At 37.0% G+C, this 17406-nt stretch overlaps 1 protein-coding gene across 3 annotated transcripts in view; it reads left to right on the plus strand.

Moving 5' to 3' along the window:
* The window catches only part of PIK3R6 (phosphoinositide-3-kinase regulatory subunit 6), a 35921-nt gene extending 18772 nt beyond the window's left edge, over positions 1 to 17149 (plus strand). For 2 of the 3 annotated variants that reach the window (XM_034407991.3, XM_087887296.1), the window contains exons 9-20: positions 2559 to 2706; positions 3317 to 3406; positions 4738 to 5191; positions 7324 to 7423; positions 7537 to 7638; positions 8097 to 8207; positions 8301 to 8391; positions 8812 to 8882; positions 9617 to 9707; positions 10566 to 10627; positions 12018 to 12130; positions 13957 to 17149. In XM_034407991.3, the coding sequence (XP_034263882.2) occupies positions 2559 to 2706; positions 3317 to 3406; positions 4738 to 5191; positions 7324 to 7423; positions 7537 to 7638; positions 8097 to 8207; positions 8301 to 8391; positions 8812 to 8882; positions 9617 to 9707; positions 10566 to 10627; positions 12018 to 12130; positions 13957 to 14119 (1596 nt within the window). In that variant the 3' untranslated portion in view covers positions 14120 to 17149. The remainder of the gene's footprint in view (positions 1 to 2558; positions 2707 to 3316; positions 3407 to 4737; positions 5192 to 7323; positions 7424 to 7536; positions 7639 to 8096; positions 8208 to 8300; positions 8392 to 8811; positions 8883 to 9616; positions 9708 to 10565; positions 10628 to 12017; positions 12131 to 13956) is intronic. The other variant, XM_087887297.1, reaches the window with a different exon arrangement.
* Positions 17150 to 17406: the final 257 nt, after the last annotated feature.

The following is a 17406-nucleotide window of genomic DNA, read 5'->3' on the forward strand; positions in this document are numbered from 1 at the left end:
TAAAAAAAAGCTGTACTGAGAAATAGTAATAAAGCCAGTAATTCTACAGATAAAAGACTAATTCTTGGAAATGTGCTTGTTTTCCTGCAAACATTTAGCCCAAGGAGAAGCTTTGTTGGTATTTAGCCACCAATCTGATAAATATACTGTGCTCTAGATTTCTTGAAGCTAAACTTCACAGTAATAAAAATGAGCTGCATTGCAAAAGGTTTAGGTTGTCTGCTTCCCTGGGAACATTTTGTGAAATAAGCATTTTTATAACTTCAAACGAACTATTTTCTGTAAGATTTTATAATAACTGAGAAAGACATAGAATTAGATGAGGAATAGCTTACTGAGAGTTTGATATCACATTGCATAAAATGTAGCAGGTTTTTCATCATTGTGTACAGGGCTAAAATATGGATTTTCTACATTAAAAATGTTCCCAACTTTTGTTGAACAAGCCTCGATAAATAATAGGGCAATCCTAAATATAGTTAAGGAAAATAATGAAACTTTAAATCCATTACACCTTCCAAAGCCCTGTTGACTTAAAGTGGAGATTGTCCTTGATAAGACTTTAATTTTTCTTAATCCATCACCTCCCTCCACATTTGGGGAAAATATTGCTTTCTATTTCAGAGGGTGAAATAGAAAAGTCCAGTGCTGTCCCCATTTCCCGAGATCATATGGGTTTTGAATTCATATATAACTTTCGTCATCCATTGGTTTTTGTGGGGCATATAAACTAGCACCTTCTGGGTTATTTGGGGCAATATGAAACTCCATGATAATCACAAAATGTCATGTGTGTAATGATACTATCACACAAATGCAGTAATTATGTACTTGCATCACAATAGTTGCACGACTCATGCAGTGGAGGTTTCAAATTTTTTTACTACCGGTTCTGTGGGCATGGCTTGGTGGGTGTGGTATGGCTTGGTGGGCGTGGTGTGGGCGTGGCAGGGGAAGGATACTGTAACATCTCTATTCCCACCCCACTCCAGGGGAAGGTTACTGCAAAATCCCCATTTCCTCCTGATCAGCTGGGACTTGGGAGGCAGAGAATAGATGGGGGCAGGGCCAGTCAGAATTTTTACTACTGGTTCTCCAAACTACTCAAAATTTCCGCTACCGATTCTCCCAAACTGGTCAGAACCTGCTGAAACCCACCTCTGGACTCATGGTATTTCCATGATGTCATCACTCATAAGCCATTAGTTGTCTGCTCTGCATATACCCATATACAACATGTTCTCACTAGGATAATTCATTTGGCAATTGGGAAAAGCTCTCTGCCCCATCCTAAGCTCCTCAACCAACAAATCATTTTTATTTTTTTTTACAAATCAAAATATTCCTGTAATTTGGAATCATGGAGTTTTAAGTGCCATCTGAGTCTCACTACTCTGTGCCGTGATCTGAATTAAAGTAGCCCTGAAAAATGATTCTCCATCCTCTGCTTAAACACATCCAAAGAGGGACATTGGTTTATCTGTTGAACTGATTTTTCTGTTAGGAAATATTTTATAGCATTCAGTTAGGAATCTAACTTTCTCTAAGTTATATCCATATGTATATGTCTTGTGCATGACATGTGGAACAATGTGGAACAATGAATAAGGATTCTTTATCCATTGTCTATGTAATTTCCTTTCAGGTATTTGAAGAATGCTATTTATGGTCCTTTTTTTTCCAACACTAAACATATTTACCTTTATCCATAGGATTTAGTTTCTAGTCCTTTGATCATCCTAATTACCCTCCTCTGAACTTATTCTAGTTTCTCTGAATCCTTCTTAAAGTGTGATGCTCAGAATTGGATGATAAGTGGGAAGGGATCTGACTAAAGCAGACAAAATTAGAATCATTATTTTCTATGATTTGTAAATTATATTACTAGGGGTGCAGTGTAAAATTTCATTTGCCATTTTGGCAACTACATCACATTGCTAATTCATATTTAACTTCCAATCCACTGTGATTTAATCTCTTTCACAAATACCATTTATGTTTCTAGGACAATTTACTTTTATGGGATTATCCTTGCTAAACTACAAAACTAATATTATTATGAAATGTTGATCATAACAAAATTCCATTTAGAATTGTACATTTTAATGACATTGAAAACTGATTGGTTATATTATTAATTCATCTTAAAATCTCTTAAATGGTTGTATTCAGTGATGTAATCATCAAAAATGGACCTGTCTCTTTAAGCCCCCTTCAGATTTTGTTTGAAATAGGCTTCTGGATTTAATGCCAATAAGAACTATGAAACTTCAACATTACTTTGGAGTAAGCTGTATTAAAATTAGTGGAAATTAGTTTTAAAAAAATGTGGCTAGGATTTGCATTTCAGCAAGCCATAATTAAAACAGGGAGCTGTTCATTTTCCACAACTGTTTGTTTAAACAACTGTTTAAACAAAACTGAGTATTATGACAGTAAAGTAGATCTATCTAAGCATCTGCTTATTTTATGATTGAATAAAGCTGAATTCATTTTGCAAGCCACAAATTTCATTCTAGAAGTTCGTAAAACCTAATTACATCTTTGTCCTTTGATAGACAAAGCCCTTAGATGAGATTGAACACTGTTTCCAGGAAGTGATGGCAGCAACTGAACATGCAGTTGAAGAAATGAATGTGGAATATAGTCAATATGTTGAGGCCCTTGAGAACATCTACAGCACATTGCTGAGTTCTTCAGACAGAAGTAAGTGCAGCATTTTGGAACTTGGAAGAAGGTGGTCTTGATCGGTGGGATGTTTTTGGGAAGGAGATTTGGGAACTTGTGATACCCTCTTCTGTATGCTTTATTTTTCCCAGTACGTGCAGCAGGATGAATATATCCAATCTGTTTTATATGGAGCTTTACAGTCCTTGGCAGCAAAAAGCAACAATGTCAAAATCAGTCCCATAAGAACTGTATTAGTTTGGGTTTTTTTTAAGAAAAAGAAAGCTAAACCAGCAAAATGCCAATAACAACTGGGTACAATTGGTAATAAGGGGCAATTGAGTATGTATTCCTATCCCCAAGTCTGAGTTTCTTTCTCCCTCTATAAAAATGTTTCTACTTGTAAAGTAACTACTCATCTAACATTTAATCAGATTTTTCTGTGTGATTTTTCTACGTGAACATTATTTTAGAGAACTAAATGTGAGGTTCCATAACCCAATGCAGAGCAAACACCAGCCGTTCCAACATTCTCACAGATTAATTTTCACATCTCTGATCTCTTTCTAAGACTTTATCAATGTTTCTTGACTGGCCAAAACTATAACCTGAAGTGATATATAAACAGCAAGATTTTTGTATTTTACAGGGGTGAAGTCTTCAGTAGACAAAAGTTCAGACATCCCTTTGCCCAACCCTAAAATCAGTTTCCACCTATGGACTGATGAAGACCAACTTTGTAAGTATCTGAACTCTGACATGGGTTATGGAACTATAGCTAACTGGCAGAAAAATAAAACTATTTGTTGTGGAGTCTCCGCTAATCTCTTGTAGTGTCTTGTAGAGAAGCAGGCCGATTTCACTGCTTAAGAAGGCTTCTTAAGTGCTTAAGGTGATACATGAACAAGGAAGCTCCGGATCGGGAAATTATTTAATTGAAGGAAGCTTTGGATGCAAATGTCTATGGAGATTCTCAGTCATCCAGATCATGGTTTTCCCAAAGGTGTTTTTTCAAAGACAACTGGACTTTGTTTTTCCTTAAAGATGTTTTGCTTCTCATCCAAGAAGCTTCTGAGTCAGGACTGAAGAAGTTTCTTGGCTGAGAAGCAAAATGACTTCAAGGAAAAAACAAAGCCCAGTTGCCTTTTGAAAAAGTACCTTTGGGAGTTTGGATGCAAATATGTTATGTAACAGGAAAAGAAACAATAAACAAACAAATAAATAAATGGCAGATAGCATTGCATGTCAATAGTTGGGGCACAAAGAAAGTTTTTCTAAGACTGGATGGTGCAGCATGAAAAGGACTGATAGATTTCTGAATGATTTCACTTCCCCCATGAGTCAGAACAGTGGTTTGGATGTCATGTGAATGCTATTGAGGAAATATATTGTATGAAAATGAATAAATAGGCTTCATTACCCTATAAAAGCAATGCATTAAAAATAGCAGCATTTTAAGTGCACATTTGAAATGATTGTGAGGGATAGTTCGATTCAGCGTGTTTTATTCTGCTATATATTTTTTGTGTGCTCTTTATCACTTAATGGTGTTACAACATGCAATCATTTGTATAAAAACAGCTCATCATTTTTTTAAAAGAATGAATACATATTTGAAAACCTGCCACATTTTTAAAAGAGCAAAATTAAAAAATAAAAGCAAACCTTTTAAACCTATGACTTAATTACAACTAAACGTTTATGTTAAATAGCTGTTTTTATTTGGAATACAATCACTTCTCATCAGGATTAGTACCTCATTTTCATTATCTTTACCATGGCTGTTCTTCATCCTTCAGATATTGTTTACTGCAAAACCCCAAAAGATAGTATTTTTCCCCCCAGCAGAACATTTTTAAATTTTAAGCTCTAATCTGCCCAAGGAATAAGATATTAAGGCTTTTTGTGGCAGCATGCCCATTACTTTATGTTCAGCTATGTTACCTTCATTAACCAAAGCTTCAGCCTAAGAATGTGAATAAAATATTTATTTAGCACAAGAAGCCATTTTGTACTGGCTTCAAGCTTGTGAGGGTTTTCCCAAAATCTCACACTATTTCCTCATTTTAGGGAAAGAGCTGGTGCAGTTTCTCCGTTCACCGAGTCAGTGTGGTGAACAGGATTCTCTCAGTCCAGGACTGGATGGCTTCGAATTTCAAGATCTGGTGCCAGACTATGACTGCTGTGAACAGATACGTTTCTCTGTGCTCTCCAATGACAGTGGGATTGAGCGGGACTTGCCCCTTCTGGCTGATGACATGCCAACTTCCTGCAATGCTGAGACTGAGCATTCTCGACTCCAGAGAAAGGGTTGCATGAAGAAAAAATATGCAGATAGCATAGCTTTGCTTCAAAGTAATTGCAGTGGCCAAGGTGCAAAGCAGACTGGGAAACTGCACCGGAAATCTGGTGGTAGTACCATAGAACCAATAGTTAAAGTGAAAAAACTGCATACAGCTCGTATCTTGGTGCTGGGTGATGACAGGGTACTGGGACGCCTTGCCCAAGCCTATCACTCTTTGAGGTTAGTATTGTATAATGCAGATACTTTCTCCTCAGGCGACAACCAGGTAGCAACTAGGGTACTATGTAAACCAGAGGTGGGGAACCACGACCCTTTATGACTTGGGGACTTCAACTACCAGAATTCCTGAGCCAGCATGCATGAAGTCCTCAAGTCATAACAGGGCCATAGTTTCCCACCCCCTGATGTAGACCATATTCCCATAGCACATCAGATATAATTTAACAGTAACCATAATTAAAACACTCATCTAGAGCACTTGCTACCAGTGAGATGGCAAACAATGATTGCCTTTCTTTTTTATTATTATTCCATCTTTCTATGGCTGCTAGCTGCTTCACAAAAGGAAATTAGTACTATTTCCTAATTACTTAGCTGCTTTTTTTTTTCAAACTGATGTATTTTTTTTCGTTAGCATATCTAAACTGAAAGGGTAGGAAGTGGGCTTTTTCTACAACTTTAGTGACATACATACATACATACATAAATGAGTCATCCCGGCAAGCTTTAAATTATGAAGTACAATAACAACAATAATAAAGTGTTTTAGGTACTGGCCTAGAAACCAGGAGACAGTGAGTTCTAGTCCTGCCTTAGGCAAAGAAACCAGCTGGGTGACTTTGGGCCAGTCACCCTCTCTCAGCCCAGCCCACCTCACAGGATTGTTGTTGAGAGGAAAATAGGTGGAAGGAAAAGCATTTGGTATGTTCACCACCTTGTGTTACTTACAAAGTAATAAAGGCAAGAAGGGGAAAAAAACAAATAAATAAACCCATTTTGTATGAAATAGATGCCTTTTATTGAACAGAATATATGCCCTTCAACTCCAGCAGAAGAAAAATGTGATGTGGCAACAATTAAGTCACATTGCCCATGTTTTGTTCTGAAAGATTAATGCTGGATGTTAATGTAACTTGTTACAATTCATTATAATTCATCCTAACAAGTCTGATGACATGATATTCCTCAAGTGATTAGTACTTAAAGGGAGAAAGTTTACAATGGAATTGCAGTATCTCATTGTAGTGGATGAAACCTTTTAACATGCTGTAGAATGTAGTTTGCAGTGGTGAAATCCAGCCAGATCTAGCTGGCTCACGTGAACCGGTAGAGAGAGGCTCCGCCCACTCTCTGGGACGTCATTACGTCCCGTTTTTGACCCTCTGCGCATGCTCAGAAGAGGTGCGCGCTCTCCCATTCCCGAACCCGTAGTGAAGGTAAGTGGATTTCACCACTGGTAGTTTGTGTTGATCAATTGTAATATTATGCTAGCAGTAGAAGGTCATATGAGGCTTGGCAACATCAGTGCTTGGGATTCCCCCCCTCCCCACTATTCTATAAAAAGGTGTAGGGAAGACACAAGAAAGAGGCAGCCACAAATTGAGAAATAATGAAAGAATTTGCTTTTTTAAGAGAATGATATAGATTCTTATACACCAACTTCATAACTCAAAAGGATAAAGTCAAATCTCCTTTTGGTTAATGCTCAACACTTGATAACTTAATAGACATGTTGTTTTGCCCTTTTCCAAGATACTGTCTTCCTGTCTTCCCAGTTTAGTCAACCTGATCTCTCTTGATGGTGTCCAATTCAAATATTTAGTCTGACCCTGCTTAGCTATTTCAAATACCTAAGTACTGTCAGAGTACTATAGCACATTAATACATCTTCCAATATTTTCTTAATCAGAACACACACACACACACACACAAAGATATAATGTAGCTCAGGATTGAATTGAGGAGCCTTTGGTGCTCTATGAGCTTGGTTGTTTGATTGCTAACATTTCATTACCTGACTAGGTAACATGGATCAGTGGTAGTGACTATGGGGTTTGCCATTTATATAACCACCACCTTCATGTATCTCAGCGTTCAACTGTAGAGTCCTTAGTGCTGTCCAAGTTTGGTTGTTTGAATGCAGACAAACTTTTATATATAACTAGGGAGAAAAACCTCACACTCATTAACACTGATTGTGTTCTATAGTTGGGTAACAAGCAGGCAAAAATGATTACATCAGTCTATGCCATTTATACCAGCTCAGAGTGTGCGTGCCAAGGACTCCAGAGAGGGAGAGATCAGTTGTTACTGAAGAAGCCTCATCAGACCTTATTTTTCCCCATGTCCAGGAAGCGAGAAAGCAGGCGGGTGTTTCTTACACAAAGGCTAAAAGTACATTTTTATTATGTGCCTCTTGTTGAAGAGCAACCAACCTCTTCCCTTATTGAGGTGAGTGACTTACAACTAGTAGTAGAAGAGGAGGAAGTCCTCCATTTTTTGCAATTGGATCTTGTCTGTGCAGTATTGAGTAAAACTTGCTTCTCTTTTGTCTGCCAAAACAGGGAGAGCCATGTGAGTTGGCTGCCTATCTTGGAAGAGCTGATCCTTGGTACGAGAGCAATATTAATTCCCTCTGTTACACGATTCCAAAGCTGGCCACCATGGTAGGAGAAAAGCCCTTCCTTCTGTATGTATAGAAATAGCTATGAGATTTTCTGACCCATTCTTGAGATAGCAGAAGAAACCAGCAATATTTCCATCATGAAGTTGCTTCTCATCATCCCTTAATCAGAATCCTCAGCTTGTAATAGCCAACTTGACATGAGGGTTACATATAATCCTGCTTTCATCCTATGTGGGTGAAAGGCCACTTTCTATGTTTGGGTCATAGCCCTACCATTAACTGTCTTTTATATTTCATAAAGGTGTGGTTATCGTTGTTAGTGTAATAATGGGGGCAGGGGAAGAAAGAAATATCTTACTTTCTAGTATTTTAGATGAGTCTATGTGATTCGGTTAAAGAATATTTTTCTTAATCATACTCCTGTATTTACCAGCATGTTGCTAGAAATAGCAGATATAAATGGCATAGACTGATGTAATCATTTTTGATTCCATGCAGCTTTCTTCACCAAGCAAATCCACACTCTCTGAATTGTTCATTATTGATGTGATTGCATATTATGTGCGCCTGGGCTTACAGCCAGTTTTCTTCCAAGTCTATGCAGTGAAGGTCAGTAGTCTTGAAGGATGAAAATACTTATTATCAGTTTAAATAAAAATGATTACATTTCACCCAGTGAGGAAGGATTCTCTTGTCTTTCAGATTTTTTTTAATAATACTGCCTTGGACCCAGTTGAGGATATTTTCCTCACTGAGTTAAGAATAAACTTTGAAGAGTTCAACACTTCCAAAGGTCAGTATTTCATTTCAAGATTTACTACCTATTGCACTTTCAGTTTTATTCTCAAAACCTGTAATCGGTCTTCCTCGACCAATATGTTAAAATACAATGTTCCTTTCATCTCAATCTAATGATCATGCTGTAGTCTTTTATATTTAAAAATAACCTCAGACAAGCTGAGCCTATTTAATGTTTTCTCCTCTGATTACATCTGAAGCACAACTCTTTGGCCTTTTTCCTCTCCTCAACAATATTTAGATAAAAGTTCACATGCCATTCCTCCGCCTCTCACATCAATTGCCCATTAAATTCAGAACAAACAAACAAAAATTTCAAGTAGAAGAGCACTGTGTGTCTCAATATTTAGTCTGTAAACTAACTGGAAAATTATCAGTGTCTTAATTGCTTGAAAGCTATGTCTTTTTCTACTAGACAATTTACCAACAAAGAAGAAACCAACAATAGAATTTCCTGGTGCAGAACTTACATTATTATATAAAAAGGTAAGACACGTTATAAATCGTAGATAAAAGTGGGAAACTATATAGACTTTTAGGAATTGGAATTAAGTTCCAGCAAAATATTTCACTTACATCAATAACTTGAGTTCAGAATAGGAACTATTGAAAGTTATGTTTCAAATTTATGTAAAAAAGCAAGGTGACCTAATTATTTTATCTCACATTAGACTTAGAAGTTAGCTGAATGTAAATGCTTTATGTTCTTCAAAGACAACCATTAAGAAGAAAGCAGAGTAATTTCACTTATAGACTAGGACATTATAAAGAACTGAGAGAGATATCAAAATAGGGTTATGCAAAGCATTCAGAAGAGACGGTTCACAAAGCACATTAGTACAAACGAAACCTTTTTAAAATATTAAAAGCGCTGCATTTTTCACAAACCTTTGAAAGCTGCTCGATTTTCTGCTGGTATGTGTTCATGTGGAAGCAACACTTCTGAGATCTCCAACAAAGTGAAGTGGCCATAGTTGCGTGTGTAGCCAGACACAGTTTTTCAAACAGTCAGCTGGAGCTTGTGAAGAACGCTACTGCTTTAATGCTTTGAAGAGAAGTGTTATTTTGGTGCTGATGTGCTTTGTGAAGCACTGCTTTCAAACATTCTGCCCAGACTTATTCAGCACGAGAGGAAAAGTGTCTATCTATTCGATGGCTGAATAGCTCATTCATTTTATAAAGCATAAATGCAATTACCAGAATAAAACATTTCTCTTTAGGTTTTCCTGAGTAACCGTGAAAAGGATGAGATACTTTCTTTGCGATCTACAGGCCTTGTTATAAAAACCATTCCTTCACATGAATTTGAAGGTAAAAGTTATGATGGGTCGAGATGAGAATATATGTGGTTTTATTTGTTGGTAGGGTCTCTAGATGAGAGTTTTGCAATTTTGAAGAAATGCAAAACATGTATTTTTCCCATTATTTCCATATTTGCTTGATTGTTTAGAAGTATGTCTCCAAGGAATAGGGCAGAAAAAAACTATCTTGATCAGAGGAATAAACTGTTTACATATTATCATGGAAGGGGATGATGGAACCATCATATTCATTAAAAAAATAAAAAATGGATAGAATTGGGTTGATTATGATATAGAGTAAAGATGTATCATCCAGTAATAAATATGTGTCAATGAAGTCCATGCAAAACAGGCAGGAAAAATATTTCTATAGAATGTTTCCTATACATTTTTATTTTTTAAAAATCCAGTGTGTCTTCCTTACTGAATATAAAAACTCACATCTATAAAAACTGTTCAAAGATGGATTATCTTCTTACTGTGCTTCTCTGTTGCATTTGTAATGAAATTTATGATCACTTTCTTCATAGAATTATAGATAATAAACTGGACTATATAAACACATTTTACACTTAGCCTCAAGTCCCAAAGGCAATGTTGCATCACTTTATAATTTTATTTACTGAATTGATTTTTCTTCTTTCTGCTAGTTTTATCTTACTACTGTATGACCAATCTGTATCATTTATTTTTTTAAATGTTTTTAATTTACTAGTACTGTATACTGTCCAGAGAATTCTAACTTTTGAATGATATAACAGTAGAACCAAATAAACTAAATTAGGATGTGGCTATTACTACTGCTAGACATGTGAAGGGAAGGTCAGGATAAGGTCAGTACTCATTAGTTCATTTTTTTCCATTGTAGATCTAGTGTGCTTGACTGTAAATATTGATGAAGTCGTAAAAACCTCAGGACGATCATATTCTGTAAGTGGTACTATCATTTTTCTGGAATAGAAGCCATAATGCTAATCAGTACTAGGGGAAACGTTAGGGGAGAGGTTTCTGGATTAATTTGGCAAATCAGGAATTTGCAAAACTATTTCAAATGCAGTCTATTGCTAAATTGCTGTTTGTATTTGCTTGCTATAGGAGATGTTGCTTGATCAGAGTTTATAGAATTTCAGTTGGTTTGGTAATTTGCGCTTTTATTTTTTCCTTTTTTCACTGTTCCTAAAAAAATTAAACTTTCTCTTCAACTGGTTAAAGTTTATGCCTATTAAATGTTTTATATCGATAAAATTATTAAAGCAAAAAAGCCCTCTGCTCCCTTCTCACAATCGTCTATAGAATATATAGCAGATAATTTAAATATTATAGTATAAAATGTAGTTCTTCCAAGAGTATTCAATGTATGGCTTTTGATTTTAAAAATCTTACCAGGTTATATGTTATTATTCAGAGAATATAACAAGCTGTTTTGCTGAAGCTCTTATATAGACAATGATGAAAAAGAAAAATTAGCTAACAACTGTTTATTTAATATATTATTGATATAAAGTAAATAGTTTCATTAAACCTTTAACAAGGACTATTTCCAGTCAAACCTCAGAATATCTTGTATTTTTGCCACATTAAAAAAAATCTGTTTTTAGGGAATGATGATGTTGCAGAAATGGTTAACCACCTTATGTCTAAAGTCCTTGCTTAATGATCAATCATTTTACAACCATTCAAAGTTATGACTGCCACAGAATGGATGCTATGATTTGTAAGGCACCCCTGGCCATCATAAATGACACTGCCCCTCCCTTGTGGTCATATGATAGCATGTTGCGCACCAGTCAACTTATGACTGGTTGTAATGTTCTGCAATCAGATGACCACAATTCACAATGTTTTAACACCCTTTCAAATGAATAGGTTCACTTAACAACCATGGCATTCACTTAATGACTGGAACAAAAAATTACTTCTGGTCACATGGGTGGCTTGACTTATGATCCAAATGACTTAAGATGGTATTTCTGGGCTCAATTATGGCCATATGTCAAGGACTACCTTTAATGCTAGAGTTCCAAACCATTAATGATTCCCTGAGCAAGACAATATTATTTTAAACTGAGGAAATAATCATAGTTTTTCTGTGTTACATCAGGTTATTTTTAATGAAGAACAGCTTTCTAAAACTGTATTTTATGATGTCAGACATTACTCATACAGTTTTCTGTGGTGCTAACACATGACTTATTTAGCTGTTTTGAGAAAATGCTTAAAAATGGAAAGCAATTCAATACACATCTTTATTTATTTGGCTATACAGTAGTTTGGCTGAAGTCCAATTTTTATAATCAGAACATCTTTCATTTTCTTTCAGTTAATGACAAATACTATACGAATGCGCGACATCAGTCTCAGAAGTACAGAACAAAGATCTTTTACTGTGTTCCTTGACAAGGATTCCAGGCGAGCCTATAAGAATGTTACTAGGTAGCCTTTTTTAAATGAGCAATAATTATTGTTTCTTCTCGGTCAGTTTCTGAAGTATGAGAATGTACAGCAAATCACCCTAAAAACATTCTTATTTACTGTAAACTTTCAAAGTAATTAAAAATACTTTGGATATGTATGCTTAGCTGTTCTGATCAGACATTCTAGGCCCGTGATGGCGAACCTATAGCATGCGTGTCACAGGTGGCACAAGGAGCCATATCTGCGGGCACATGAGCCGTTGCCCTAGCTCAGCTCCTTTTCAGCTGGCCCTGCCCACGCCGCCCCTCCCCTCTCAGGGGTCTCCACGCGTCCTGTTTTGGATGCCAGGTAAGTACAGGGCTTGTGTGGAGGCTCTGAGAGGGCGTTTTCAGCCTCTGTGGGGGGAGGCCATTTTCACCCTCCCCAGGCTCCAAGAAAGCCTCTGAAGCCTGGGGAGGGTGAAAAACGGGCCTACTGGCCCACCAGAAGTCGGGAAACGGGCTGTTTTCACCCTCCCCAGACTCCAAGAAAGCCTCTGGATCATGGGGAGGGCGAAAAACGGGCCTACTGGGCGCACTGGAAGTTGGGAAATAGCCTATTTCTGGCCTCCAGGGGGGGAGGGAAGGCAGTTTTCGCTTCCTCAGGCTCCAAGAAAACCTCTGGAACCTGGGAAGGGCGAAAAACAGGCCTACCAGGCCCACTGGAATTCAGGAAATGGACCATTTCCTGTCTCGGGGGGGGCAGGGGAGGCCGTTTTCACCTCCCCAGGCTCCAAGAAAGCCTCTGGAGCCTGGGGAGGGTGAAAAAATGGGCCTACCGGAAGTCTGGAAACGAAGCGTTTCCAGCCTCCGGAGGCTTCAGGGAGGCTTGCTAGGCCCAAAATGGCGCACGGTGGGGTCGTGTGTGCATGCACAGAGGAGGGTGGGGGGTTGCACGTGCATGCGCAGGGGGGTGAGGCATGTGGGCGGGCATTGAATTATGGGTATGGGCACACGTGTGCGCACTATTGTGCGTGCACCTGCACTTTCAGCACCTGAGGGAAAAAAGGTTTGCCATCACTGTTCTAGACTGTTGATCATTACAAAAATTATGTCCATTGCAAGGACAGGTAGTTCTCACTTACCAACTGCCTTGTTTAACAAGCATTTGAAGTTACAACAGTTGAAAGAAATCCAGCTTTGCATCCAAGTCTCACACTTATGCCCATCACAGCATCCCATGGCCATGCAATTGGCACTTCGGCACTTCACCATTGGTGCACAATTGTGTCTGTTACAGTGTCTCAGTCACATGATTTGCCAGAATTATAGAGAATGTTGAAGTGAAATTGCAAGACATGGTCATGAGATGCCTCACTTAACAACCATGGTGATATGCTTAATGCTGAAGGCAGAAATGAAGTCATAAGTCTGGCATGGTCACATGGCATTTTGCTTAGTGACTGCAGCGCTTAGTGACGTAATTGTCTGTCCCAATTTTAATCAGAAGGTGAGGCCTACCTGCATTAATGGGTATAAGACATCTTAAGTCATCTTACATAACTACAGGTCAGTGTTGACAAGTACACCTACACCAAATTCACTAGAAAAAATAATTGAAAACAATTGTAGCTAACTTATTCTAGCTAAGCATTATCTAATTTTTTTCTCAACTTCATCATCAAATATTATTATAAATTATAAATTATTGTGTACTTCGAATACATGGATTGCTAATTAAACAACATTCCCCAATTTTTAAATGATATGTGCACTCACAAAGGGATTTTTGAAATTAGAACCATGCTTGTATCTTACATATTTAGTAATTGAAACTGTATTGGGTTTTGTTTTTGTTTTTTGCAGTATTCAAGTATTTCCCTGCCTAGAACCTAGCTACTGTTTGCAAAAATCAAGAACAAAACAGACCAACTTGCAAGAGGAAGAAGACAATGATATAGGACTGGCCAAATACTTACCTAAGTCTTTACTCTTACCCATCAATACTTTTGCAGGCATTATTCGATAAAGAAGCTGAGAATCCCAACCTTTCAAAATCTTTTGTTGAGTTTCATTAGGAATTGTTTCAATGAAAGAGAGGTGTCAAGATGAAAAGAAACAAGTATTGCCAAAAGAACAAGACAGGGTTTTAGCCTGAATATCCCATCCAATATAGGAATGTTTTATAGCTTTGTAATAGCATGTCAGGCGCAAGGAACCAGAACAACTCCACAAATAAGCCAAAGCAGTTTATTTATTGTTGATCACCTGTTTACAAGAATCTTGCCAGACTGACTGCATTTCCTTGAGAACCGGGGAATAAGGGCTTCACTAGTCTGGCCTTTGTCTCTTCCTGCCACAGACTGACATAGCACTATTGCATCTCTTTACTCCCCACTGTCCTTTAACCAGTGTTCTACCACATTGCATGAGATAAAGGAAAATGAGCTCTGATGCAAAAGAAAATAAGGTATGAAATCTTTAAGCTACTATACTGTGTTTTCTTTGAATAGCAGTTCTTTTTTAGCAGATGAAGAAAGAATGGCTTTCATTTTATCATGTGTATGGTAAATGTAATTAAATTCCTTACAGAGATTTAACTGAGTTAAATCTCAGTTGAGGTAGGTGTTGTCGTAAATTTATCACAGATAAGATAAACTTATTCTATAAAAACCATAGATAGATAAGCTTTGTCCCAAAATTAAGAATTTAGATTCAATACAATATTTGCAATGTTTCTTTCATTAGAAAATAAGTGGAAGAATGTTAAACAAATGTGTGCATTTGTTAAACAAATGTGTGCATTCTTATCATATAAGAGCCATGGTGGCGGAGTGGTCAGAATGCAATACTGCAGGCTATTTCTGTTGCCTGCCAGGTGGCTGCAGTTTGGCAGTTCGATTCTCACCGCTCAAGGTAGACTCAGCCTTCCATCCTTCCGAGGTTGGTAAAATGAGGACCCAGATTGTTGGGGAAAATATGCTGACACTGTAAACCATTTAGAGAAGGCTGTAAAGCACTGTGAAGCAGTATATAAGTCTAAGTGCTATTGCTATAATGGTAGTCAAGGAAACAAGAAAAATTGTAAATTGTATAGTGACTGCCTTTATTTCTGATTGGCACCTTTTGCTTATCTATGAGCTATTCAGTACATTCAATACATTTCCAGGAAGCTAATGTTTATTTCGGCAAGTCTTGCATAGTATCTCTGCTTGCTTTGGCCATCTTGACCCCAATTGTCTCATATTGCAAGAAACCTAAATGTGTTACTTGAATGCTCTGTTGTTATTCATCCCTCTTTCTCACTTCATCCTAAAATAATATCTTTGTGACCTTCTATCCAATTGTTTTCCAACTTTATTGACATCTTTTTTCTGGCCCTGGAGTTACCTTAAACCTGTTTCTCACTTAATCATGGGTCCCCTGGTTGTTGTTTTTTAAACATTTTATTCGGTTATAAGATAAGATACAAAATACAAAAGTAAATAGGAAGGCGGGGCGGGGGGAGAAGGGGGAAGAGAAGCTAGGGCTGGGAAAAAGAAAAACAAGCATTGACTTCAGCCTCCCTTTGTTGCAGTAAAATAAAACATTAACATCAAAACACAACTTTTTGCTTTTTCATAGTAATACAAATTAGCCATTTCTGTAAACATCTATGGGTCCCTTGGTTTTCATCTTGTTTTATGTCCTGTGATTTTCTGAGTCTCATTTCAGTTTCTTTTCCTTTGTTCTCCAGTCACATTCTGTGTCTAAATGTGATAAATATGTCCTTGAATCATCCCAAGTGAGTCCATGCAATTTTCTTGGTAATGTTACAAAATAGTTTGTCACTGCCTTCTTCAGGGCCTTACCTGCACCACCACACCTTTGCAGTTTTAATCTACTCTGGAATTCCCTGACAACCCCCTCATCTAAAAACTGACAGGGCCAACTGCTTAGCTCTTAATATCAGCCAGGCTCGGCTGGCTGCTGCCATCTACTTGTGATTTTATTGAGGTCTGTTACTATACAAATCTATTACACAAATTGTGATAATATATAAAACACTATTTTGCTGCCCTAGTGATTTTGGGTGCTGTAATTTTATGAAATGCAGATAACCCTACCTGAATCAGGTTGCTGAAGAGTGCTTTGATTGTGAAGTCAACAGTAGGTGACTATCCTGAGGCACAGGTATTATAAATGAAGGGATCATTCCTATATATGATGAACAGGAGGACTAAATGATCAAAGTTGAATAGAGTTCAGGAGTATGTTCCTGCCTCCTACAGTATTCTTAAAATATTCTGTTTTTCATTTTGCTTACTGGCCCTCATTGGGTCTTCAGGATAGTTTAGGAAATAATACTACTGGTAAAATGAAATGACAAAAAATTATAATAAAGTATGAATATCACAAATGGAGAAAATAATCATTTTAGGGATATTACAAAAGTTTATCTGCTTTCTGCAGCCACTGCTATTACATTTTTTATGTTGCTTACTATTCAAACCTGATTTAGCTATTAATGCACACTCTCCCTATATATAATATGAATAGTTTACATGAGAGGAACAGACTGCAAGTTTTATGCAGCATGATGTTCAGAGTTCTCAAAAGCAGCCTTTATACAGTTTTGTCTTTCTGTTTTTGTAAGTAATGGATAGGTATGGCCATAGGGTTCCTTTCAATTGCTTAATCATTGTAAATAGACAAAACCTGGAATATGGAAGGGATCACATTCAACAGAGCAATAATACAAATATATTAGGTTGAGCAATGGCTGATGGAAAAGCAGATAATATAAAACTAATATTTTCATAGCTGCTGTGAAGATCTATCTATTTTTAAGAAATAAAAGATAGAATTTTAAGCATGTATTAAAGGGTTTCCTAAACATGGTGCTGCAGCTAAATGTTTACAGCCCAAAAGTTATTAGATTGTTTTGGCTATTGAGTTATTTCTGTATTAAATGGAGATGTACATTGTGTAAATACATTATAAATTATTTGTATAGTTATAACATCTGCTGGAAAGTGGCAGTCTTTAATTTCATTAAATTACTTTTTAAAAAGTTTAACACTATGTTTTTCCTGTCATTTTTCTTCCTTAGACAATTGGAGGTTATAAATTATTGCAGTATATAAATATAACTACCAGTGAATTGAGATATAAGGATCCAATATTGCTCCCAGAGTTATTAGAATTTGGGTAGAGGGAGGGAGGGAGGGAGGGAGGGGAGGAAGGAAAGGAAGGAAGGATCACATGGATAAATCCTTCATTTAAGACAAAGTAGCAGAATCTTTAGCAAAGCTAATATTTTTTCACTTTATTATG

This window comes from Pantherophis guttatus, chromosome 2 (assembly GCF_059756535.1).
Source record: "Pantherophis guttatus breed Tessera chromosome 2, ASM5975653v1, whole genome shotgun sequence".
Classification (NCBI taxonomy): domain Eukaryota; kingdom Metazoa; phylum Chordata; class Lepidosauria; order Squamata; family Colubridae; genus Pantherophis; species Pantherophis guttatus.